The 27,741-nt window shown below is 44.5% G+C and overlaps 1 protein-coding gene across 3 annotated transcripts in view; it reads right to left on the bottom strand.

The window, feature by feature from the left end:
• The window catches only part of LOC133372397 (podoplanin-like), a 32,713-nt gene extending 26,031 nt beyond the window's left edge, over positions 1 to 6,682 (bottom strand). For all 3 annotated transcript variants that reach the window (XM_061600937.1, XM_061600939.1, XM_061600940.1), the window contains exon 1: positions 6,411 to 6,682. In XM_061600937.1, coding sequence (XP_061456921.1) covers positions 6,411 to 6,480 — 70 coding nt within the window. In that variant the 5' untranslated portion in view covers positions 6,481 to 6,682. The remainder of the gene's footprint in view (positions 1 to 6,410) is intronic.
• Positions 6,683 to 27,741: the final 21,059 nt, after the last annotated feature.

Here is a 27,741-nt window from a genome sequence, read left to right as displayed (position 1 = left end):
CTCCCAAATGAAATTAGACCGGCACCCTCCTGGTTGAGCGTCAGGCCCATGACTAAGACTTTTGTTCAGCAGACATTTTCAGGTAGCGTTTGGTTTTATGATGATTGTTTAATTGTTTTATCCTCCAGATGGTTTATTTACTTAGAAATACGATTGGCTAAGTGTATATCAATGTTATAAATAAATAAATATCCTGTCCTTCCTCCTAAAGGAGCACAAGGCAGCAAACAGCAAAACATACAATTAAAAAGTCAAATAAAGAAAACGTATTTGAAATGATCTAAAACATGTCCATGCATCTAGAACATTTAAAAACAATTAAATCACATGCCCTCACAATTACAAATTGCATGGTTGCCAGTGCCAGTGTTTCTCAGCTATCAAAGGCTTGGATAAAAAGGAATGCTCTTAAATTTTTCCTGAAAATAAATAACAAGGGAGAGAGCAGCACCTTCATGTGGAAAGGTATTCCGCAGATGGGGAACTGCCACCAAGAGGCACGGGACCAGAAAATGGGAAATTTCCCTAGTAGAGGGGAAGAGTTGGCACATAAATAACTGGAGGGCACAGGCTGGGGAGGCTACCTTAGACCCAATGTTTGAAATTGCTCAGGAAAGCTGAACATGCAAGACAAAAGAATGTCCCAAGGAATGCCAGTCTCTCTGGAATGTGACTCTGAATTTTGATCTGGGATGTTTTCTTTCAAGTGGATTGTGGATTATTACAGACAGGGGGGGGAGAGAGAGACAGAGAATTCATCCATAGCAGTATAAATCCCTTTGAAGCAATTCTAGGAAAAGAGAACCTAGCAAACTGCGAGGCAGACCGTTGTTCCATCTGCCTCAACATCAACTTTGCTGGACTGGCCATGTTGTCTGAATGCCTGATCACCGTCTTCCAAAGCAGCTACTTTACTTCCAACTTAAGGATGGAAAACGGAATGTCAGTGGACTGCAAAAGAGGTTTAAAGATGTTCTTAAAGCGAATCTGAAAAAATGTAACATGAACATTGACAACTGGGAAGTCTTGGCCCGTGAATGTCCCAAATGGAGGTTGGCTATTATCAAAGGTGCTGCGGACTTTGAAGAAGCACGAGTACAGGGCGAAAGGAACAAACGAGCTAAGCAGAAGGAATGTCAAACAAATCCTCATCGCGACCGTCTTCCATCTGGAAACCTATGTCCGCACTGTGGGAGGCTGTGTACATCCAGAATTGGCCTCCACAGTCACTTACGGACCCACCGTTAAAGACCTTATCTTGGAAGACAATCTTACTTGGCCACGAGTGATTGCCAATGAAAAGGAAATGAAATGATTGTCTACACTGACTGGCAGCAGCTCTTCAGGGTTTCAGGCAGGGGGCATTCCCAGGCCTACCTGGAGTTGCCGGGGAGTTGACCTGCATGCAGAGGACCATCTGTGTGCAAAGCAGGGGCTCTCCCATGAAGCTGTTATCCCTTCCCATAAAGAAAGAGTAAGATTCTAGTCCTCACGGTTCTAAATGAAAAGCTGTAAAGGAGGCTGCCTTTACCAAGCCAACCATTTAGCACAGTATCATCTAGACTGGCTGGCAGCAGCTCCCCAGGTTGCAGGAGGCATTCCTAGTCCTACCTTGAGATCCTGAGGACTGCATCCGAGACCTTGGGTTGTGTCCAACTAAATCCTACTCAGAGTAGAACCACTAAAATTGGGAGTAGGACTGGCTTTGGATGCAGCTCCCTCGGCATGCAAAGCAGGTGCTTTGCCACAGCACCCATCCTTCCTGCTGGTTGTGCAATATTTGGGGAAGTAAAGGCTTCCCAAGCCCAGCAGGGAGCGTTTCTGCTGGTCGCTGACAAAAGCCTTTGGCTCGTTATCCGAGGAGCCACAAGTGCAATAAAGGACCCATCCTCAGGGTTGATCTGCACTCTTCCCCGCTGACTGCCTGTCCTCTCAGGGGACATGGGGTCTCTTGTCACCCTGGGCCCGGTGCCCTCCAGAGCCTGCGCTATGTCAACATAGAGCTGGCATGAAGCATTCAGTCTGTCCTGCTGGGCTGAATTTGGCCCACCAGCCGCTTGCTGGGAAGAAGATGCCTTCCTCTCATGGCCTTTCGAGGGCCCTCCGTAACGCTCTCTCTGCTGCCTGTAGGTTTTGCCAGAAGGGAGTTGGCAAGTCCCATGGAATGGAAGTTCTTAGGAGGAAACTCCCGAGGGCAGACCTACACACAATGGGTTGTCTCCGACTATGTTCTGCTCAGAGTAGACCCTTTGGAATTAATGGGCCAATGTTAGTCATGTTCATGAACTTCAATAGGTCTACTCTGAGTAGGAATACCACTGAATACCACCCAATGCCTTACCAGGGACAGATCCAGAAAATCAGAACTGTCCTTCACAAGCAGGGACAATTGGAGGAGAGGTTATTTCATTTTTTAGATCACATGCCTTCCAAATGCTTTGGACTACAACTCCCATCAGTCCCAGCCAGCACGGCCAAGGGTAAGATTTTTATTTATCTATGGCAAAATGTATATGCTGCTTACTCAAACCACTAACAGCTTTGCAAAAGACAATCCAGAATGTTCATTCATAATTGGAGTCCTGCGGCGCCACTCTGGGGGTGGGGGATGATCAGGCCAGCATGCCCTGAGTCAACCTGGCGGCCACCCACCCTGCTTGGTAGCCAATCCCAAATAAGTTCAGGGATGCATGTGAGGTTTAGATCACATGCCTTCCAAATGCTTTGGACTACAACCCCCATCAGTGGCCAAGGGTAAGATATTTTTTATTTCATAGAATCAGAATAGTAGAGTTGGCAGGGGCCTAACAAGGCCATCAAGTCCAACCCCCTGCTCCATGCAGGAATCCAAATTAAAGCATTCCCAACAGATGGCTGTCCAGCTGCCTCTTGAATGCCTCCAGTGTCAGACAGCCCCACTACCTCACTAGGTAATTGGTTCCATTGTTGTATGTCTCTAACAGGAAGGTTTTCCTGATGTTCAGTCGAAATCTTGATTTCAGCTTGATACCTGCCTTTTTTTCCTGCCCAATGCCCTGCCCCCTGACAGCCCCAGGTCACTTTGGGTCGTCCCGTCTGACCCATAGTGATCAGTGGCTGTCTCACCCCGACTCAGCCGAAGCCCCCAAGCACCCCAGACCTCAGCCATATCCGGTGCAGAGCCCTTAATGATAAAACCGAACATTAAGGGTTGTATCCATCTCCGCATACTCAGAGTTCCACTGGCAGAGCAGGGCTTTTCCTTCCCTTCCTCTCCCCGTGCACCCTCAAAATCTCTTCCGCAGGGTCCTGCAGCCCTCCTGTGCAGATTTTGAAAGTGCATAGGGAAGTTCTGTTGCACAGGCAGACAGCTGCTGCCCCAGCAGAACAGCAGTGCTGGATGTGACTCTAAGGACAAGTCGCAAGGACAATTTAAAAATATAAAATGAACTCAGTAATTTAAAAGTAATTGTGCTACCAAAAGCACGTGTTGAAATTGCATGCTAAAATTACACGTGTTGGCAAGGTTGCTGAAATAAAAAAGTTTTTAGCAGGCAGCAAAAACAATACAGGCATACCCCGCTTAAAGCCGCTTCACTTAAAGTCGCCTCGCTATAACGTGCATGCTCCATACTCCACCATACCCCACTTTAACATACGCGCTTCGCAATAACAGACACTTAATGGCATGACGCCGCTGCCATCTAGTGGCGATTGCAGTGCAGTACATGCATAGATAATTGCTTCACTTTAAGTACATTTTCACTTTACATACACGCTCCAGTCCCATTGCGTATGTTAAAGTGGGGTATGCCTGTATAGCAAAGGTGCCTGCCTAGTATCAATGGGCAGGAAGTTCCTAAGCAGAGGTGCTGCCACACTAACGGATCAATTTCTTCCAAGTGCAGAATAGTCATTATGTGTCATGTAAAAGTGCACAGTTCCGCAGATCTGAGGGGTCAAATGGGCACGTACGATGCTAGTTTGGAGAGCACTTGCTTGGGGAAGGCTGTCTTAGACCCAAGTGTTTGGGAATTTTGTCTGAAACAGCGTGCCAAGGAAAGCAAATCTCAGGAAGGAAGAATGTGCCAAAAAAGGTCAAAAAGCACAGGGGGCGGGGGGAGAGTCCAAGGGTTTGGAAATATATTCATGAATTATCATATTTCTGTCTTTCTGAAGGCAACTGACGATTTGCAAAACCCAAAACAGCAACGAGGATAAGGAAAAAATTAAACAAGCAAATGCCATTGAAGAAGATGAAGAAATAAAGGCACGGAAAGAGAAAAATGGCAGCATAAAGGAAATCCGTAAAGCTCAGCAGGGGATCGAAGGACTCCCAAGCTCTCTTTGCCTGATGCAAACATGAAAACAGAGGGAGGACCTTCTGACCAAGGAGCAGCTGGGAAATCACTGGGACAGGTGGCTCTTCGTCAGATTGCACCCATGAAAAATCATCAGCGCTTTAGGGCAAATTTCTCCTAATATAAACATTCTTTTTGTATGCGATCTTGCCTGATATACACAGTTTTGCAAAGTAATTCCCCCAAACATAATGCATTTTTGCATGTTATTTTCATGACTGTAATGAGAAGACCTGATTCATTAGAAAATATAATAATGCTTGGAAAAACAGAAGGGAGTAGAAAAAGAGGAAGGCCAAACAAGAGACGGATTGATTCCCTAAAGGAAGCCACAGACCTGAACTTACAAGATCTGAACAGGGTGGTTTATGACAGATACTACTAGAGGTCGCTGATTCACAGGGTCGCCATATGTTGTAATCGACTTGAAGGCACATAACAACAAATGCATTTTTATGCATACCTTACCCTAGCACGTGCATTTTTGTATACATTGCACAATTTTGGAGAGGTGCTAATTTCGAAGGATGGCTGTGTTTTTGGTTCATAGATTTTCAAAAAGTGCAGATTTGATAGATTTGGCTTTAAATGCAAACGGCATCAAATCCCCCCTAGAGGTTTTTATTGATAAAGCAGTATATATATCCTGTTAAAAATAAGTAATAAATAAATAAAATCCCCTGGACCTTGATTCTTTGGGGCTTTAATTTTTTTTTAAAAAAAATTAAAAGTGGATCATTGGTATTTTGAATTAGGTCTAGAGGAAACCAACTGGGAATCAATGCAATTGTTCCAAAGTTGCAAAACAATGCGCCGACAGCTGTATTCTGAATCATTTGTAGCTGTGGAGACCTCTTCAAAAGTGTACACACTGTGACATGTATGAGAACTGAACCTGAGTACCAGTAACATATGAATCACTGCATCTGGATCAGACATATCCAGGAAAGGGTGGAGCATTATGGAACAAACAGTTGAACGGAGGAAGGATCAGCATGGCTTCGTCAAGGGGAAGTACAGCCTCACCAGGTAGACCAATCTTGTTGGCTATGGCTGAATGAATCTCTCCAGACTCTTGAGCAGGGGTGGGTCTTTCCTACTTGTGATAGCTGAAGTCCTTCGGCAGGAGATGGGACCTTTGGCATCTCAAGCATGTTGTCTGCAACTGGGCTATGGACAACATCCAAGAAATCTATCTTCTACAGTACATGCAACTCCAGTGCCAACAGCTCTTCTGGCTCTTTCCTAGCTCTGCTACCTGAAATCATTTGAACTAGCTATTCTGGGAAGTGAGTGTGGGACTTTGGAAAACTAGGGCCAACGTTGGGGGGAGTGTACACACCACAAGCAAAGGGCCCTTATATTATGCTGCCTCCAGCTCTCTGGCAAAGAGCAGTCATCTGCGCCTTGACTGGCAAGTTGCCCTTTATGAAATAATGCCGATCAGTAAAATGTTATCCTGAAAAAGAGGAGATTTTGGCTGCAATCCTATACTAAGTTGCCAGGGGTGGGGGCAATCCTATTGAGGTCATGGGATTTACTTCTGAGTTGGCATGTAGAGAATTGCACTGCTATATTTTCATTTCCTGAAAAAAGTTGTCCATAATTTATTTATTTACTTGCAAGCTCATTCATTTCCCTTTTGCTCCCCGACACACTCTGTAGGTGGCCTGTATTTTGGTGTTGCTTTGAAAAGTCACCAAAAGTCAACAGGTTTTACTTCACTAGCCCACAATTATCTTGAATATTACAGCCCTAGAAAGTAAGGGTGGGGAGGCAAGAACGGCTAGGTCCTAACCATGTTTGCTCAGAAGTAAATCCTAATGACTTCAGTGGGGCCTGCTCCCAGGTGTGTGGGGTTAGGACTGCAGCCTAAGCAAAACTCTGTACAATCATACAACGCAGCCATGCTAGTCTCAAAGAAAGAAAGAAAGAAAGAAAGAAAGAAAGAAAGAAAGAAAGAAAGAAAGAAAGAAAGAAAGAAAGAAAGAAAGAAAGAAAGAAAGAAAGAAAGAAAGAAAGAAAATATCCAGTTCTGGACATCTGCATATCTAGGAGAATTTTCCTTACCTTCTTCAGCAAATACCTGGAATGCCACATTCCCTAACAGGAAAACAAGGATCTGCATTATAATAAACATCTTTGATAAACTTTAAAAAAAGTCCAGTCCTGAGCAATCCAGTTATGTCAAGTGCCTTCTTTGTTTTGCAAAAAGTTTTATTGGATTTCCAAGTCCTCCTCCCACTGCTGGAGTGGAAAGCACTCCTCTCAGAAGCATTGACAGAGGGATGGAAAAGTAACCGGGAGCCGTTTTTCCCTTAACTGAAGGCTGGGTGGGCATGCAAAGTGGTCCCGAAAGAAAGGCCCGCCCTCTGGACTCTGTATGGTCACCCCCCCCAAAAAAAAAATCTCAGGTTTAAAGTTACAGGGATGTTTTAGAAGATTGCAGAGTCGGTTATATATAGTGAAGTGTGGAGGAGAGATTCAACAGAGAGAGGTGAAGACAAAGCACACTTCTTGCCTCTGAGGAGCATAGAAGGGCATGTGGTAGTTTCCGTGATCGCTAGCAGAAAAGCAGCTTTTGGTTTTTAATTACCTTCTGCTGTTATTCATTGGGGCAGGACAGTGGGGGCTGGGGTGATGAGGGTAGCGATGACAGCAGAGTATGCTTTCCGTGCAACAAGCCTGAAATCGGTTGAGTACTGCATTGGTCTTGTACAAAACTCCTGCACATTTTTTTTTGGGGGGGGGAAGAGAATGGAGAATTCCTAATGCATGATTTGGAAACAAGGCCAGATGGTTTGGAATGGCAAAATCATCTGGGTGAAAATGGGGCCACATTCACACTGGACATTTATCCAGCTATTATTCCACTTTAGACAGTCACGACTTCCCTCAAAGTATCCTAGGAAACATAGTGTGTGGAGGGTGCTGAGAGACCCCCCTCATAGAGCTCCAGTTCTTAGAGTTCTCTGGAAAGACGAAATGACTGTTAAACCACTCTGCAAAATTGTAGCTCTGTGGGGGGGAAAGGGTGGCTCCTAACAACTGGGAGGGTACTGAGAGTTGTCAGGAGACTCCTGTTCTCCTCACAGAACTACAATTCTCAGAGTAGTTTAACACTCCATCCCTCTTCCCAGGGGACTCTGGGAACTGCAGGTCTGCGAGGGGAAGGGGGTCTCCTCCCAGCACCCTCCACAAACTACACTTTCCAGGATTCTTGGGGGGAAGCTGTGACTGTTTAAAGTGGAATAATAACAGAATAAATGTCTGGTGTGAATCTGGCCTGGACGAGAAGAATCTTGGAAGAATCCCTGGCTATACTACAAGCAACAATTGGCCTATTGCAATCCTTTCTATGCTCTCGGGGGGAGGGGAATGATAACTTGTCTCCGAGGGCATTGTCCATATAGATACCAAGTCCCAACTCAGGTGCTGTGGCTGTGGATGCATCCGTCAGTTCCATTGGTGACTTTTTTCAAAGTGTGCATTTGTGTAGATTTCCATGCAAATTTGTCCTAAGGTAGAGGCACACTTAAAGGCTGTGCTGGTTCCAGGGCGCCTCCACCTCTGTCTTCTGGGGGCACAGGACGTTAGTCAAACTCCACCCCTTTCTACTCTTAGAACTGGTCAGCTCAGCTCAAGTGCATTGTTAAAAATTCAGCTTCAGACAGATTGGTAGATCAACCCTTTCCCTTCCAGGTGTGGCCAATGGAAACGCTTTGCTGTAGGCTCAGGCAGAGACAGTGATTGGCCCAACACTTTGCCGTGGGCAGTTCTGAAAGGTCTGAAGGCAGCAGTGGGGAAGGGAGGTGTGTCCAGCCGAGGGCAGAGTCGCTTCAAAACAGAGCCAGAAAAACTATTCTCACTGATTTTGAAGCAACTAGTGTGCGTGGTGGAGAGTGGTAAGTGGCAGTAATGCAGCAGAAACTCTGCTCACGGCCGGAGTTCGATTCCAACGGAAGGAGGAAGCCGAATCTCCGGTAAAAGGGGTCAAGGTCCACTCAGCCTTCCATCCATCCGTGGTCGGTAAAATGAGTACCCGGCATACGCTGGGGGGTAAAGGAAGGCCGAGGAAGAAACTGGCAATCCCACCCCATATATAATAATAATAATAATAAAATTTTATTTAGCAGACGCCCATCTGTCCGACTGAACGGACACTCTGGACGATGTACAATATAAAATACAATATAAAATACAATCTGCTCATATACATAATCATCACATTATTAATATCATAACATCTCATCTGAAGACCATCTTACATTAATACAGTGTAAAACCTAACCCACCCCAGAGATCCCATAGGCCTGCCTGAAGAGCCAGGTCTTCAAGGCTCGGCGAAAAGTCAACAGGGAGGGGGCATGCCGAAGGTCAAAGGGAAGTAAGTTCCAGAGGGTGGGGGCCACGATCGAAAAAGCCCTCTTCCTGGTCCGCACCAACCTAGCTGTTTTAGTCGGTGGGACCGAGAGAAGGTCCTGTGAGGCTGATCTTGTTTGGCAGCATATTTGGTGATACTGGAGGTGCTCCTTCAGATAAACTGGGCCGGAACCGTATAGAGTTTTAAAGGTTAAAACCAACACCTTGAATTGGGCCCGGTATACAACTGGCAACCAGTGTAATTCAATCAACACTGGGGTGATATGATCGCGGCGGCGGGTCTGCTTTATTAAGCGTGCCGCCGCGTTTTGTACCAGCTGGAGTTTCCGGACCGTCTTCAAGGGTAACCCCATGTAGAGCGCATTACAGTAGTCTAATCGAGAGGAGATCAGGGCATGTATCACTCATGGGAGCAGATGTATGGGAAGATAGGGTTGCAGCCTCTGTACTAGATGAAGTTGGTACCAAGCTGCCCGGCTCACTGCAGAAACCTGAGCCTCCATAGACAGCTGGGAGTCCAAGATGACCCCGAGACTGCGGACCTGGTCCTTCAGGGGCAAACTCACCCCATTAAGTATCAGGTCAAAATCACCCAACCTTCCCTTGTCCCCCACTAGTAATACCTCAGTCTTATCGGGGTTCAGTTTCAGCCTGTTCTCTCCCATCCATCCACTTACGGACTCCAGGCACTTGGACAAGGTATCCACAGCCAACTCTGGTGAAGATTTAAATGAGAGATAGAGCTGCGTGTCATCCGCATATTGGTGACACTGCAGCCCAAAACTCCTGATGATGGCTCCCAGCGGTTTCATATAAATATACGGTCTGCCTAGTAAATGTCGCAAGACGTCACCCTAAGAGTCGGAAACAACTTGCACTACAAGTGCGGGGACACCTTTACCTTTAGTGTGCCCACAGCCCTAATATAAGCATTTTTGTCTTCAGTTTTGCCTAATATATGCATTTGTGTGTGCAATTTTCAGTAATACAGTGTATTTTTGTAAACCACATTCCCTATTAAATGCACTTATGTGCACACTTTTTGCGCACAATTTCCTTTGTGTGCAATGCTCTAACTGGAGAACTGCATTGCAAGATTTGGAAAAGTGCAAACTTTCAAAGAGTACCTGTGTTTGGGTGCATGTATTGCTTTTGGAAGTGCACATTTGGTAGATTCATATTGAAATATGATTGCAATGAATTTCTGCCCATTCCCTAGAACCTGTGGCTTTTAAAGTTCATTTCTGGTTTGGCTTGCCCCTGTGAAGTTGGCCTTGGGCATCAATTAAAGGCTTTCTTCATTTGGGATCCTCCTGAGAGATGTGTGATCTTCAAAGAAAAGTTAGAACCATTTGGGCGATGATGATTAAAGAACATCCATATCTTTTATCAACTTCACTGAGCTCTGATGCTCAGTCCTACCATAATTCAGTGTCTTCCAACAATAATAACATTCAACCTCACCACACCCTAAAGTATTTTGGTTGCTGAAATGTGAAAACTTGGCTACTTGTGCTCTCTTTCTCTCTCTCTCACACACACACAGCTCTTGCTTTGTCTAAATAAACAGTTTGCTGGGCCTCTGAGGAGGCTGAAAGACACAGCCATCCAGTTGAGAGAAGAAAAGAGATTATGAAAGGAAAACAAAGGAGTGGTTTGTATTCAAGGACCTTTCCTACCTCCCCCCCCCCGAAACTCATTACATGCAGACCTCGTGAAGAAAAGCCTTGCTAGGAAAAGAAATATTTGCATTCACCCTTGGCAACTGGCCATTTTATCCAGTGATGGGAGAATCCCATCCATTCTGTTCCTTTATCGGTCTGCTGCTGCACTCTGCCTTGTCCTTCTGGTTTGCTCTGCCATTGCTTGGCTCAAGACCACCACTCTGCCGGAGAGGCTGGATTGCAGCAGTGGTCCTTACCAGAGAAGCAGCAACACATCTTAGGAGAGCAGAGTCCTCCCTATCATGTCCCTGGGGTCAGATTCCCCTTGTTCAGTGAATGAGGTTAGGGATGGAAAGATCTGTCAGTTTCAGTCCTGTCAGTTTCTCATTTTTCCAACCTTAAATTCAGTCGTCCACATTTCTGCAGCAATGTGCAATTTTTTTTAAAAAAAAAAATCCTCATGAAAATTCTCCATTATGTTAGTGCGAATTTCTACAAATAAACACATTTTCGTAGGCAGTTTTGGCAAAGGTACACATTTTTGCAAGCCACTGCTCATCATATTGTGTCTTTTTGCATGTGATTTTCACTCATAATTCATTGTTATGCACCCTTTCCCCTAATATATGCATTTTTGTTAATATTGTTTAGTTGGTGAACTGCATCCCAAAATTCTAATAAATACAAATTTCAAAGGATGGCTGTGTTTCAGTTCTTATGTGAACTGAGTCCAAGTTCTCACCCATCCCTAGTCAAGGTCCTTGAATCAGAGAATGCCTCCTTCCCCTTCCCCCTCCTGACTGCATGTTTAATTTTAAATATGAGTTTAATATTAGTCCTAGTTAAATATGAGTCCTGCCCCAAAACCTATTTGGGACTGGCTCTGAGGCAGTGCAGGTGGTCCCCAGGTTGACCCAGAGGGGTGGGGGGTGGCAAGGCCTGCCATTGGCAGAGCACCGCTGAGGCCTTTGGTAAAGCCACATTCTTTGGCCTGAAAGGTCTTGTGGTGGAAGAACATGGCTCCCCAGGGGTGTCTCTTCCTCCTCTTCCTCTGAGCTGGGGGGGGGGAGGACGGGACTGAGACCACAGACCATGACAGAACTGTGGTTTCAGTAAGGTATGTATGAGTTTGTTTTAGAAAACATGCATGCAGTTTTCAGGAGTCTACAAGTCCCTTCATTTCCTTTGCATCTCCTTCTGCTGCTAGCCTAATATGTTGCTGATGTGCATGCATGCATTGAGCAAACACTGAGGAAGAAAAAAGCAGAGCTTGGAAAAAATTACTTTTTTAAACTACAACTCCCATCAGCCCCATCAGCATGGCCACTGGACTGGGCTGATGGGAGTTGTAGTTCAAAAAAAGTAACTTTTCCAAGCTCTGGAAGAAAGAGCAACCTTCAACTGATGGCAAGCACAAATGCATCAATATTTCTCATAAAAGTGTGTTTGGGAGGGGATAGTGGCTTTTTGATGCCCTGCTCAACACAATATAAAGCTAACCCTAATATAACCGATCATACTATCACACCAAGATGACTTTTCTCGTAGTGTTTTGCCTATATGCAGAATAACATATGAGTTCCAGTTTTGGAAAAATGGCGGGGTATAAATAAAGATAATAATAATAATAATAATAATAATAACAACAACAATAATAATAACATGCATGCACCATTAAATACTGAAGCTATTTATTACATATATATCCCACCTTTCCCCTAAAGGAGCTCAACAGGGCATATGTGGTACTCCTCCTCCCCAGTTTATCCTCACAACAACCCTGTGAGGTAGGTAAACCTGGGAGGCACTGAGCACTCAAGGTCACCCGGTGAGCTTTACAGCTGAGTGTGGAGACTTGAACCGTGGTCTCCCAGGTCCTAGCCTGACACTCTGTCCACTATGCTACACTGCACGGTCCCCACAAAAGTGCCTCTTGGAAGCTGTCGTTTCGCAGCAAGAAAAGACTCGCTGGCCCTGATAGGGTTCCACTGAAATGCAAAAAGCAGCTTCAGAGTTAAATTTCCCCTTCTGAGCCCCACCTTGCAGTTCCAAGATTGCTCAGACTTCCTCGCAGCTGTAAGTTACATAACAACAACAAAAAGTGTAAGTCAGCTGCAACTGCAGAATTGCTAGGAGTGGACTGTAAAGAGCAGTTTGGAATGAGTCAGGACCGACGAGCAATCAGGATCAGAGGGCTAGCCGAAAGGCAGGGCTGTCGCTCAGTAGCAGAGCACCTCTCTTGCCTGCAGAAGGTCCCAGGCTCAGTTCCCAGCAGCATCTCTAGGCATAAGTGGGAACTGTCTCCTGTCTGAAAACCTGCCCTGCCCTAGCCTGAACTCTCTGTGATAATGACCTTGGACTGTCTCATAATGTTGTGGATCTAGACTGATTCTCTGTGCTTGACCTAATTTTAGACTGTGCTACACCTGCAACCCTGGTCTTGTTGGTGAGTGTTTGGCTAAGAGACTTATTCCTCCTGGGATTGGGACCCTAGCCCCTGAAGCCTCCTACTGGAGCGAGATACCCAGGGACATAAATTGATTCTTCTTGTTGTTGTGTGCTTAAAAAATGTCCAGATCTGAGTGATTTGTGGCAGAGGGAAGCCACCAGACTATCTGAACACCTCTCTTCCTGCCACTGTTCTGCCTGCTGCCTATGTCACCTGTCTCTTTGGACCTTGGACCTGAGTACCCTAGAGTCATGTGGATCACTTTTTAGCTAGTGGTCATCTATGCAATGCTTTCCAGATATTGTTGGAACTCCAACTCCAGGCCCAGTTGGTACGGCCAATGGTTAGGGATAATGAAAGTTGGAGGACACCATGCTGGCTTCCCCAATAGAGCACAAAATTGCATACTTTGCCTAGCAATGGCTCCCCAATCCTCTCAGTCTTTCACAGCACCTGTGACCCAACGCTTTTTTAAACTAGAGATGCCAGGGATCAAACCGGAGATTTTCAGCACACAAAGCATGGGACAAACTGCATTGTTTTGGTTAACTGAATAACTCTTCTCACAGGCTGTTCCTGAGTACAGACAGAGTTGAAACCTCTGTTCCAGTTTCTTCTAAATAGCATCACAAAGCCTGTGCTTTGAGCTCTCTAAACTGCAATACATTACAATTACGGTGTGCAAACCAATAAACACCCCAATACATCAGGGATATGAGGCATGAATTAGGGGACAAAGGCCATTCACATGCCATTCCTAAGCCTCCTTGTTACATCTAGATTCTTCCGGTCATGTGGCAATACATCATCAAAATCAAGATGAAAAATGTCATTGGAATATAGGCTGTGTTCTGCCAGTGAAAAAGAATATACATGGTTTGTATAACACATGGAGAATACAATAAAAACTATTCCATATTACATAAACATTTTCAGAAGATTCCATGACTCTTATTATATATAATTGGTGCTAACTTTTCAAGTGTTGTCTTTTTTCAAATACTGTGATGTCATAAATGAATATTTAAACCCTTTAATGATTTCCACTGTTTTTATTTATTTGATTCCACTTATGAATCTCTTCTTACAAAATATCTGAAAGTGATTTTAAGTAATAATAGCAGTAAAGACAGCAATAAAAATAGTTGACAACAATTCCATATGTCTTGGTACATAATACAAAGATAAGAATGTCATCACACAGCATTTTGCTTGGCTGCCAACAGGTGGCACTACAAACTACAGTGTGATGATAGTCTTCTGAGAGCTGCTGAGCCAATGGAGGAGGGAGATGGACATAGGCAGGCAGGTGTAAAGGGAGGTGGTGAGTTTTGGCAGGGTGGCTTTGTTGAGGTACAAAGGGAGGGTGGGTGGGTAAGAGGGTAGGTGGGTTTGGAGAGCGAAGCAAGCAGAGCTGCAGCCCCTAGTTAAATCAATAAGAACATAGAAAATGCCTGTTGGATCAGGCCAATGGCACAATTAGTCTAGCATCCTGTTATCCCAGTGGCCAACCAGATGAGAATTTCAAATCCAGTAGAACCTGGGATAAAGATCTCCACTTAAAAGTCTAGTTAAAAAGGAAGGTCTTCAATAGGTGACCAAAAGACAACCGACAGCACCTGATGTGTAGAGGGAGTGAGTTCCAAAGGGTAGATGCCGCCACACTAGAGGCCTCATTCCTTTATCATACAGCACGGACCTCCTTATAAGACGGTATCTGAAGGAGGCCCTCTCCTGAAAAGCACAGTAGTGTATATAAAGGCTGAGTCTATTAGTAGTCATGCCTCTGTTAAGAAAACTAAATGTTCTTTAGATTTTATATTGAATTGGATCCTTCAGAGAGATAGGCCAGGATCTCTTCTTGAACGTCCCAGAGTGCAGGACATGGAATAATGGGCTCAAGTTACAGGAAGCCAGATTTCAACTGACATCAAGAAAAATTTCCTAACTTTTAGAGTGATACGACAATGAAGCCAATGACTTAGAGAGGTGATGGGCTCTCCAACACTGGAGGCCTTCAAGAGGCAGCTGGATAGCTACCTGTCCGGTATGCTTTAATGTGGATTACTGTGTTGAGCAGGGGGTTGGACGCGATGGCCTTATAGACCCCATCCAACTCCATAATTCTATGACAGTAAAAACAATTGTGGGGTAAAGCTACCTTTTCCTTAAGAATTTTAGTAATTTCCTCAGAGACCTTCTTCCCAAAAAACAGACACAAAAGTTTCTCATGGACTGCTTATATATTAAATCCCCAACAACTATGCAATGCAGGTTCAAAGCAAAGGTCTTTTGAAAAGCATATCTTTTGCAAATGCTGAACAGGCCAATTAAAAACCCATCTAGTTTTCTGTGCACCCTATCAACAGTTGGCAGGCGCTTGAAGCTAAGCTTCCAAAGTTGACACTAGAGGGAGCCATAATTTCACAGATGCATAGTTTCATTCACCGCCCACACAGAGTTAATCAAACAACGGCGAGCAATAACATGAGTTACAAATAGGCTACTTGATTTCCACGGAATGGACTCCATGTTGACTAAAGCAGATTTAGCCCTATTTATTTGGCTTAACTAAGGCTGTGTTTGTCTCCATAGTCTTTTAGTCAGGCTCCTGGTAGTTTAATTGAGATCTGTTAGGACCTTCTTGGACAGAAAATGAATACAGGAAAGAATCTGCCAGGCTGCTGGCTTGCTCTTGAGTAGCCTGACCAGTGATGAGTCCAGATGGGCTGCAGGTGGGTGTGGCTGGGATTGAGAAAAGACGGCAAACTTCCAGATGTTTCCTTATAAACCTTGAAGGGAATTGCAGGAAAGGCAGAAGAGCAGCAGCCTGAAGAATGAGGAAGGTCAAAATGGGAGTGGAGAACCTGTGGCCCTCAGATGTTAGAATCCTAAAATTGTAGAGTTGGAAGGGGTCTATAAGGCCATCCAGTCCAACCCCCTGCTCAATGCAGGAATCCAAATTAAAGCATCCCCGGTAGGGGTTGTCCAGCTGCCTCTTGAAGGCCTCCAGTGTTGGAGAGCCCACCACCTCCCTAGGACTTTGGATCCATTGTCGTACCACTCTACCTCTTATGCCTATCAGCCCCAGCCAGCATGGCCAATGGTCAGGGATGATGGGGGTTTATTTAACTTCAAGAACCTAAAATGTGGAACAGTTTGAAGACTATTGACCGTCAGATTTTATAAATGAATTGGGATCATGACTTCAGAGAAATTATACTTAAATTAAGAAATTCCTTCAACTGGCAGAGACAATCCAATGCTTCTGCTGGTGCACTGACACCCTGCTGGCCTCCCCACCTGCTCCCTCCACTACTTCCTTGTAAGCAACAATGACCCAACTGCAAGGGAAGCCAGCATAGTGTTACATCCCACCCAGAGACCTGCTTCTACCTCCTGGATCTAAGTGACTGTGGTAGGTTGGAAATTATGTAGAGAGTCTCTGACTGTCATAGTGTTATGGACTAGCAATGTGGGAAATGCAATATCTCTGCCCAAGCAATGCAAATAAATAAACTGTGCCTGAACTACCAGTTGGATCCACTTCCCTGGACTTGAAGCCTCTGATGCCTTTTAAGATGCTATGCTGATGAACATGGACTGACAAATAAGTCTTTGCAGTCATTCACCTTGCAAAGGTAGCAGCTTGTTGAAGGACATCGGTAATGATGTTTGGGCTTCCATGCTTATTGATAAAGGGTGAAATAAAGAGATAGCTTAATATAAGTTACCTTATACTCTTTTAAAGCACTCACTAAACTCACAATCATAGTGTATATTTTTCTTCTTTTTCTTGAGGATAATGGATGAAAACAGCCCTAGAGGAATAGAAACACTTCTGTGCACACTGTGCACACTACAGTTAGTGGGCTGTCTGGCCACCTAGATTGTAACTCAGGCCTAATTTCTGATTTTCCCAATGTGTGCAGCTCAGTAGTATGTCCATCAGGAAGGAAAATCCAAGGTGAGGAACAAGTCTAGAAAGAGGGAGCCTCAAGAAGCAATTAGCAAACACACCCTAAACTATTTATTTTCTCTTTGCCCTTCCCTAAACTTACAGTACAGGCAAGTTTGTTTTTCGGGTAGAATCTGAGATACCTAATGCAGCATCAAAAAGCGAAGCTCGAGAGCTCACTGTCATTACCGAAGTAGTTCAGCTGATGAAGAATCAGAACACAGGGATAGACCACAGGTGAAAGGGGATTGTAGCTATAGGCAAGCTTTTGAGTCTGGTATTCCTGGGAATCTCTCAAAAAAGGGTGAGACAATTCAACAGATTAAATTTCATTCATACCCAAAGAACAGCGAGGGCAGTGATTTCCAACAAAAACGGCTCTAGAGTGTTCTGAGCTCCACATTACTTTTTAACTTCTTAGGTATAGCGTAAACCACTGGTATCCCCCTTATTTGCTGTATCCTTAACATCTTTTTTCTCTTACGAAACATAAAACATGCCTGTCTTTTCATTCCTGGTGTTCATGGTGAATTTTCTGTTAACTTGACCTTTATCTAGCCCATTATGTAAGTCAACACATTCTCCTCACGGAGGAGGAGGGAGGGGAAAGGTCACTCACTGCCTTTCCCTTCGCCTGGCCTGGCCCTCACGTCCTCTCCACCAGTGGGGGGAGGGAATGCCCCACCTAGAAATGTGGCTGCCCCACCTAACAAGGAAGGCTGGCTACAGGGCTCAGGAGAGTTGCTCTTGTGCTCAGGTCCTGCTTGCGGGCTTCCGATGGGCATCTGGTTGGACCCTATGAGAACACAGCACTGAACTAGACGGGCCTTTGGCTCAAACCATCAGGGCTCTCCTTACATCTTTAGGATTGTCTGCTCTTGCAACAAAAATATGTAACTTTCCCCTAAGGCTGACTAATGGCTAATGTAACATGGATTTTTAAAATTTATCTGGGGAGGAATCCAGGAAATTATAGGCCAGTTAGCTTAACAACTGTTCTGGGTAATTGGTGGAAAGCTTTATTAAAGATAGCCACGTATATAGAAGAACAAGTCTTGTTGACCATTAATATATATATTAATATATATATATATATATATATCCAGAAGCCTAAGGAACTCAAATGAGACCCAGTGTGGTGTAGTGGTTAAAGTGTTCGACTATGACCTGGGAGACCAGGGTTCGAATCCCCACACAGCCATGAAGCTCACTGGGTGACCTTGGGCCAGTCACTGCCTCTCAGCCTCAGAGGAAGGCAATGGTAAACCACCTCTGAATACCGCTTACCATGAAAACCCTGTTCGTAGGGTCGCCATAAGTCAGAACTGACGTGAAGGCAGTCCATTTCATTTTTTGGAGAGCCAGTATGGTGTAGTGGTTAAGGTGTTGGACTACTACCTGGGAGACCAGGGTTCAAATCCTCACATAGCCATGAAGCTCACTGGGTGACCTTGGGTCAGTCACTGCCTCTCAGTCACATGAAAACCCTATTCAGAGGGTCGACATAAGTCAGGATCGATTTGAAGGCAGTACATTTACATTTTTAAGGCACTCAAAGCTGAAGCACTTGTTCTTTGACTTTCTGTTAAAAATAAAACCCAGAGTGCCGAGTTCTTGACAAATGGGGAGCTTGAATTGTTCGGTTACAGTTTTTTTTAAAAAAGTTTTGATTGGAAAGTGAGGCTTGGTACCAAGAAAGCAGAGTTTTCCACAATGGGCTCCTTTCAAATCTTTTACCTCTTCCTCTTCTTCTTGACCTCAATTCTCAAACTGAAAGGATCTCATGTGAAGCACACAGGCAAAATGCAAAGGACGAAATCACATTTGTATGATCCTAAAACACAGTGCCTCTGGCAACTGGGATTCAAAGCAAAATGCAATGCATCAGGGCTTTTGCCATGGACTGAAATCTTGGATGTTCATAGTCCCCACGAGGAATTTCATTGCAGAGCCCATTTTCCAGTTCCAGGAAGCCAGATTTCGATGCAAAATCTGTCCACATTTTTTGCGGGGGGGTTTACTATTTTTATAGTAATAAGACCTAAGGGGAAAAAAAAGGGGGGGGAGAGAAGACCTAAACTTATACAATATATTTAGCTATTCCTGGTTATTAAGGACACTCCCCACCCCAAAATATGGGTTTTGCATACGATAAGTTTCCTTTTAGACAGAGATGGATGAATCTGTCCATTTTCTTTTGGTTTCTCATTCAACCAGTCTTAAGTTCTCCACACTCCCACATCAGTCTGTGATTTTATTAAAAATGAAAAAGGTCCTCACGAATGTTTATCAGCATTTTGTGGCACATTGTCCCTAGCAGACACATGTTTGCAAATTGTTTCCGCTAATATAATGCATTTTTGAGTGTGTTATTTGCACAACCCTATGGATTTTTATGCCTGTTGCCCCTTGATGTACAGTTGTGTAGTGGCAAATTCAGGAGTGCAAGGTCCCTTCATGTCAGCTGCAGCCATGCCCCCTCCCTCCACTTTTTTTCCTGCTGAGATTGAGATCAATGCCTTCTCCCACAACGTCCCTAGGAGCCAGTATGCATGAAAGGGGAAAGTGCTAGCTACTGAGAAGAGTTTTCTCAGTGACTGGCTTGCCTCCTTTCTCTCTGATTGGCTCCAATCAGCAGGAAAGGACAAAGATGTATGTTAGAAGACTCTGCTCAGTGGCTAACACACTCCCCTTTCATGCTGATTTGCTCATAGGATGCTGGAGGCATGGGGACCCTGCTGGGACCCTACTCTCAAAAAAGTAGGGGTATAAGGCCCCCCAAAGACCCCAGACAACTACAGTCCTGCTGATGTACACGTTTCTACACATTATTTAGTTAGAGAACTGAGAATTTCAAAGGGTAGTTGTGTTTCGGTTCATTATTGTTCCAGGAAAGGCGAATTATGCAATTTTGCATTAAAATGCAAACCAAATAAAATTTCTTTACCATTCACACTTTTAGAGTAGCCGGTGGAAAATATAAGGATTAATGATATCCTTTGGGACAGACACCTGTCGGGGATGCTTTAACTTGGATTCCTGCATCAAGCAGGGGTTGGACTCGATGGCCTTACAGGCCCCTTCCAACTCTACAATTCTATGACCTGATGGAGCTACTCTCGGGTTCATCTTGTTCATTAAACAACCAGGCGGCATCCCCAGTGACTATCTATTACCTTCGTTCCCTTTGAAACTTTAGCTCTGCGCTTAGCCAGCATCTGAAGTTACCTGCTACCGTACGTCAGCCGCAAACAGGAAACTCATTACTCATCTTTTTGTATTTAACACCTTTGCAAGGTGGGGAAGCAGGAAGGGGCTTGCAGGCACCTTTGGTCTATGCATGACAGAACATACGCTTCCTTTTCTCTTTGCAGGTCATTAGTACGTTTCATCAGAGCCTCGGGCTGAGTGCAGAGGGGAGATGTAGCCCTCCATGACTGCCTGGCCCTGGAAGTCCTCTCCAGGCCACTTCTCATCCCCTGAGAGTTTTTGCCTGGCCGGACTGTGTCCTTGAGCTCTGATCATGCCTCATGCTGCCTGAATGGAGCACAGAGAGAGGTCTGTGAGCGTGTGTAGAACCTTGCCTACAGGGCAAAGCTGTAACCCACATTTCGTATCCAGAGCTAACACAGCTATCCCTCTGGAAACTTATTTGACACGACTTCTCGAAGCCCAGAAATACAGGTCTCCACCACAGCGCAAGCCCCCTGCTGCAGTTTGTTCCTTCAGTTCTTTAGCTTCATTTCCCCCTTCTCTGTAACTCACGCATATGCGCACCTTCATAAAACCCTGCAAACAAAGCAACACTGGTGCGATCGCACATGCAATTTCATCAAGATTCTTTTTGCATGGTGTTTCGCTCTTCCACACACATCCCCCCTGCCCATTGGGCAAACGCACCAAAAGGTTCCATGCAGGCCGTCCCTTCAAGGCGGCCTCCTTTTTGCGGTGTTTCATTAATGCAAACATTCATGTAGAGGTGCAATGTCAATGTTCTGCCTTCAAGTCGATCCTGACGTATGGCGACCCTCTGAATAGGGTTTTCATGAGGCTGAGAGGCAGTGACTGGCCCAAGGTCACCCAGTGAGCTTCATGGCTATGTGGGGATTCGAACCCTGGTCTCCCAGGTCGTAGTCCAACACTTTAACCACTACGCCACACTGGCTGTCTATATAGAGGTGCAGGAGATGTAAAATGAACTGGAGAGACTACAGCAAAACAGTGATGAACAGATCCCTCTCATCTATGCATGTAAATGGGCCTGGGAGATGTGGAGGAACCTGAGCCAGGCCGTGAATCAACGTGGACATCAAACAAAACTGATCAATACATACCTTATGCATTGGATTCAGGTCAGGTAAAAAAGAGCAGGAAGCTGCCTTATGAGTCAGACCATCTAGCTAAGTATTCTTTGCACTTACCGGCAGCAGCTCTCCAGATCTTCAGTCAGGGGTTTCTCCCAGCCCTTTCTGGAGCTATTGGGGTCTTCTGCATGCAGATCCTATGCTATACCACTAATCTATGGCCCTTCCCCTAAAGCTAAAGTAAGATTCTAGTCCTCATGGTCCAAAATAAAGCATCTGTCCTGTACTAAATCAGGTCCTTGGCCATCTAACTCAGTATCATCTACATGGACTGGCAGTGGCTTTCCAGAGTTTCAGGCTGGATATAAGACCCTGAGGGCTAGAAACTTGAAATGAAAGTGGAAGATGCAGTGGATTCCACAATGAAAAATAAATTTAGTGATTCACCTGAGGTTAAAGCTGTGAAGTAAACCAGTGGGGGAAAATTATATTTTTTTCACAATGCCCAATAGAAGAGATAATTTATATTTGCACCAAAGTTACACCTGTTTTTATGCTGCAAACCTCTGTGGACAGGGTAGTAGCCTACTTCATTAGATGCTTGGAAGCAGGCAGAGAGTGTGGACAGGCTATATGATGGAAACACAGTGGTGGATTCATAGAGTTGGAAGGGGACTGTAAGGCCATCAAGTCCAACCCCCTGCTCAATGCATGAATCCAGCTTAAAGCATATACAACAGGAGCCTGTCTAGCCACCTCTTGAATGCCTCAAGTGTTGGAGAGCCCACCACCTCCCTAGGTCATTGGTTCCACTGTCGTACCGCTCTAACAGTTAGGAAGTTTTTCCTGATGTTCAGCCAAAATCTGAATAGAATAAATATTTTGAACATATTTGGCTGTCATACAAATTCTAGGGGTTGTAGCCAACTAAGTTCTACTTAGAGCAGACCCACTGAAATGAATGGACCTACGTTAGTCATGCCCATTAATTTCATTGAGCCTCCTCTGAGTAGGATTAGCATTGGATACAACCTGGGGGGCGGGTGTGTGTGCACATTGGCTCTATGTGTACCCTGAATGAAAAGGCACTTGGGTGATTTCCATCATGTTCTCACATTCCCTATTTGGACTATGTTGTTAGCAAGGCACCGCAAGGTGGATCAGGGATCCCCTAAGTGTCTGAGTTGCTCTGTGACCTTGTAGAATCATAAAATAGTAGACCTGGAAGATGTCTATAAGGCCATTGAGTCCAGCCCCCTGCTCAATGCAGGAAGCCAAATTACAGCATGCCAGGTGGCTGTCCAGTTGTCTCTTGAAGGCCTCCAGGGCTGGAGAGTTCACCACCTCCCTAGGTCATTGGTTCCACTGTCATACCACTCTAACAGTTAGGAAGTTTTTCCTGATGTTCAGCTAAAATCTGGCTTCCTGTAACTTTAGCCCATTATTTCTTGTCCTGCACTCTGGGATGATAGAGAAGAGATCCTGGCCCTCCTTGAAGAGTGCTATCATATCTCCCCTCCTAACAGTGCTATCATATCTCCCCTATCATATCATGTTTAGTCTTCTCCTCTCAAGGCTAAACATGCCCAGTTCTTTCAGTCTCTCCTCACAGGGCTTTGTTTCCAGTCCCCTGATCTTCCTCGTTGCCCTCCTCTGAACCTGTTCCAGTTTGTCTGAATCCTTCTTAAAGTGTGGTGTCCGCAACTGGATGCAGTACTCAAGATGAGGCCTAACAAGTGCCAAATAGAGGGGAACTAATACTTCATGTGATTTGGAAACTATGCTTCTGTTAATGCAGCCTAAAATGGCATTTGCCTTTTTTGTAGCCACATCGCACAGTTGGCTCATATTCAGCTTGTGATCAACAACAATTCCAAAATTCTTCTCGCATGTAGTATTGCAGTGCGGCATATGAATGCAGAACATAATCCATACACACACACACACACCGCATTGGTTTAAGCATTATACATAGCAAGCTGTTTTCTACTGAGTTCATCTGGCTCCGTATTACCTACGCTGACTGGGAGCAGATCCCCAGGGTTTCAGTGAGGGAAGCTTTCCCAGTTCTACCTGTAGGTTCTGGGTACTGAACCTGGGACCTTCTGCATATGAAGTAGGTGCTCTACCATTGAGCTACGGCCCTTCCCCAGGTGACTCAGATGAAGAGCCTTTTGGACCCACAGCTAATGATGTTGATGTAAATAGTGTGAGAGAAGTTGAGAGGCCAAAGCCTCATGGACTGGAAATGTCCTCTGCACCTTTTGCTTGCTTGCTTGTTGTGATATTTATATCCTGCCCTTCACCCATAGATCACAGGGTGGGTCACAAGCAGGGGTGGAAAGAGCTGTCTGTTTTGGTTTTCTCAGTTTCTCATTTTTCCAGTGTTAAATTCAGTTCTTTACATTTCTGCAGTGATCTGTGATTTTTTTTAAAAAAAAACTCATGAAAATGCACCATTTTAGTGCAAATTTCCCCAAATAAACACATTTTTATAAGCAGTATTGACAAAGGTACACATTTTGCAAGCCATTTCTCATAATTTGTTAAATTTATTTATTTATTTATTTATTTATTTATTACATTTGCATACCGCCCCACAGCCGAAGCTCTCTGGGCGGTTTACAACAATTAAAAACATTAAAAACAAATATACAAATTTAAAAACACATTAAAAAAAACAGTTTAAAAACACATGCTAAAATGCCTGGGAGAAGAGGAAAGGTTTGACCTGGCGCCGGAAAAATAACAGTGTTGGTGCCAGGCGCACCTCATCACCAAGATCATTCCATAATTTGGGGGCCACCACTGAGAAGGTTAATGCCTTTTTGAAGGTTATTTTCACTCATGTATTCATTTTTATGCACACTTTCCCCAATACATGCATTTTTGTAAATATTGTTTAGTTGGCAAACTGCATCCCAAAATTCTAACAAATGTGAATTTCGAAGGATGTCTGTGTTTCAGGTCTCATATTGTTTCGGAAAGTGCGAATTTGATAAATTCTGGTTGAAATGCAAACTGAATCGAAATTCTCACCCATCCCTAGTCACAACACAATATTATACCATTTAATATATATAAAAAAATCTCTAAGCAGTTTACAGAACGGTAAAACAAGGACAAATATTATAAAAAATAAACAATAAAACCGTAATACAAATACATACATAATACATCATGCAAATAAATACCCAAACAATTCCTTTGCACTTCCCCACTCAGCATCTTCTTGCTCTTCCCCAGGACTCTGACCGTCTACCTTGGCTGCCACCGAGGGCCCAACAAACACAAATCACCCCCAAAGTCTCATAAGAAAGAAGGCTCCCAGGGGATCCAGAAGATGACATTTAGGACAGTTTTTGTAGGCCTGGAAACATGAATATCCTATCCAGTAAATAATGCCAAGCACCTAACTTCATAAAATGCCCATTTGCTACCAGGCCAAGTTCAAGGTTCTAGTTTTGGTGCACAAAGCCCTATACAGCTTGGGACCAGGATACCTGAAAGACATTTTTATTTTTTTCTCACTCCGCTCTAGCACAGATCTCACAAGATCCCACTGCTAGGCAGCACCACCAGCCACTCCCTGTGAACAATACTGAGACTTTGCCTCAGTCTCTATGGCTTGTTACTTTGTGTCTGGGTGCCCTTGCTGTCCACAACCCCCCTGTATCTTTGTCTATAAAGCATACAGTGGTGGCCCCCGAACTATGGAATAGTCTCCCCGAGGAGGTGCACTTGGCGCCGACCCTATCATCCTTTCGGCGCCAAGTTAAAACCTTTCTCTTCTCCGAGGCATTTTAATATTTTGTTTAATGATGGTAATGTTTGTAATTTGATCTTAGTTATGCAGTTTTTAGATTGTGAAATTTGATTTTAGATTGTGATGCTTTTGTATTTTCCTGTATTTTATTGTATTTATGTTCACCGCCCAGAGAGCTATTGCTAGTCGGGCGGTATATAAGTTTTAAAAATAAATAAATAAAATAAAATCTGGGGTTGCTCTGGATACTTGAGGATGTTACAATTTCTCCCTTCACCGCTGCCACCATTTATTTGATACAGTTTCCCTTCAGCCTTGGTAATTACCCTGCCCTCCCTTCTGGTCTGTATATCCCCAGCCAAGGATCAGGCTTTCGGTAAACCAATAAAAATATTTATTTGATAACACTAGGAAATAACAAGATTACTTTAGGAATGTTTAACAAGAGTATGGTTACATATAGTGTCACTCTTATGTTTCCAGTTATATCTAGTGCAGTACTATCAACACGGACAGACAGCAGCTCTCCAGAGTTTTAGAGAGGAGATGATCCCCATCCTTGCCTAGAGATGCCATTGGGGACTGAACCTCAGACCTTCTGCATGCAAAGCAAAGGCTTGGCCACTGAGCTGCAGCCCTCAGATTGGAAGATTGGAGTGGGATGGGAGCACTGGCTGCCCATTTGCTTCCAGGCCAAGTTCAAGGTTCTAGTTTTGGAGTACAAAGCCCTATACAGCTTGGGACCGGGATACCTGAAAGACCATCTTACCCCTTATATGTCCAGTCGATCACTGTGCTCTGCAGGTGAGGGCCTCCTGCAGATACCATCTTATCAGGAGGTCCGTTCTGTACAACATAGGAAACGGACCTTTCGTGTGGTGGCACCGACCCTGTGGAATTCCCTTCCCTTAAATATTAGACAGGCTCCATCTCTGTTATCTTTTTGGCACCTACTGAAGACCTTCCTCTTTCAACAAGCCTTTTAAGTTGACACCTTATCCCAGTCTGCGTCTCTGCTGGAATTGCTTTTTAATATGTTTTTAAACCTTCTTTCTTTCTTTTCTTTTCTTTAAAAAAAAATGTTTTTAGAGATGTTTTGTTTTAATGCATTTTAATGGTTGTTTTTACGATGTTTTAAAGTGTTAGTGCTTTTGTTTGCTGCGCTGGGCTTCTGCTGGGAGGAAGGGTGGGATATTAATCAAATGATAAATAAATAAACTAAATAAATTATAAAATAATTAATAAATAAAATTGTTTTAAAACCCCATACAAAACTACCTCTCTCATCTGAGAAAAAAACAGCAATGATATCCTCCCATCACCCAGTGAAAGAAACAAACAAAAATTAATCTGCTGCTGAAACCCTCATGAGCCTCGAGTAGTTCTATGGTGACATCATCCTTCAGTTTTGTTTCTGTGTTTGCAATGGCTGATGGCTCAAGCAACAAAGATGACTGACAGAATGAAACCCAAGTGGAAGAAGGAGCTTGGCTGAGCTCAAGTGGGAGAGAATGAATTCACACAAGAAGAGAAGAAGAGCCTGGCTGCTGAATCAGGCCGGTGGCCCATCCAGACCAGCATCTTGTTCTCACAGTGGCCATAGAGATGCCCTACTGGGAACCCCACCAGCAGGGTCTGAGCTCAACAGCAATGCTCCCCAGTTGTGATTCCCAGCAACTGGAATTCATACCCTGAAGTTCCCCGTGATCTACTGTTGCCGGGTGGTTCACTTCATTCGGTGCATTCGTTGCTGAATAGTCTTCAAGGAGAGCCCCACATTGTGGGCCTTGTGGTAGGCTAGCATGACATTTACACTGATGTGAGCGTTAGTCACTAGTAGGGACGGGGAAGGAATTTGATTCAGTTCACTTTCAAAGGCGAACCTACCAAATTTGTGCTTTCCAAAAAGATACGCAAACCGAAACTCAGCCATCTTTCAAACTTCACGCTCCTCCACATTTTGCAATGCAGTTCCCCAGCAAAGCAGACTGTACAAAAATGCATCTGCTAAGGTAAAGTATGCACAAAATGTATATATTAGGGAAAATAACATGCAAAATGCAATATATTAGGGGCAGTTGCTTGGCAAAACTCTGTACATTAAGCAAAATTCCATAAAGTTTGTATATTAGGAGAAATCCACACTAACACACCGATACATTTTCATGAGGACTTTTCTTTTAAAGAAAATCTCCAGCTGATGTGCAAATGCAAAGAACTGAATTTAAGACCGGGAAACTTGAAACGGACGGATTCGGCTGTCGTTAGTCACTAGGGTAGATCTTGATTCAGGGTGTGCGCATGTGTTACTTTTCCCCTTCCAAATGCAAGCCCCGAATTAAACTCCCCGGCAACGCACAGGTACCACCCACGTTGGATATGAAATGCACAGGGAAGGAGACAACAAAAGAGCAATAATGCTACATATGGTCACTTTGCCTTTACATGTGAGGCATTGGCCAAATGCGTACGCAAGGGAAATGATAGGCCAGGCCTCATCATAGAAATCTAATAAATAAGTAAATAAATAAATAAATCAGCATCAGTTCCATACTGGAAACCCTGCAAGGCCCTTTCTGGCAGCAAACCTGCCTTCCCTTTAGAGCAGAGCCTTTAAGAGGCTCACCCGGTTGCTTTTCTGCCTCTCCTTTCCCCCTCCGCTCGACGGTGCTCTCATTCCCCTGCCTGCCTGCAGCCCTCTCGCTGATCTCCCTCCCTCTCTCCCCCACCAGCCACTCTTCCTCTGTCTTCCCCGCCTCCTCTTTAGCCTGCTGCCATCTGATCTACGATATGTGATCTCTTGGATAAAACAACACACTTCCCAGCCATGCACGCACGCTCGAGCTCCCTCGCACCAGCACAGAACGGAGCCATGCC

This window comes from Rhineura floridana, chromosome 18 (genome assembly GCF_030035675.1).
Source record: "Rhineura floridana isolate rRhiFlo1 chromosome 18, rRhiFlo1.hap2, whole genome shotgun sequence".
Classification (NCBI taxonomy): Eukaryota; Metazoa; Chordata; class Lepidosauria; order Squamata; family Rhineuridae; genus Rhineura; species Rhineura floridana.
The sequence above is the reverse complement of the archived record's forward strand: the minus strand, read 5'-3'. Positions and strand labels throughout refer to the sequence as shown.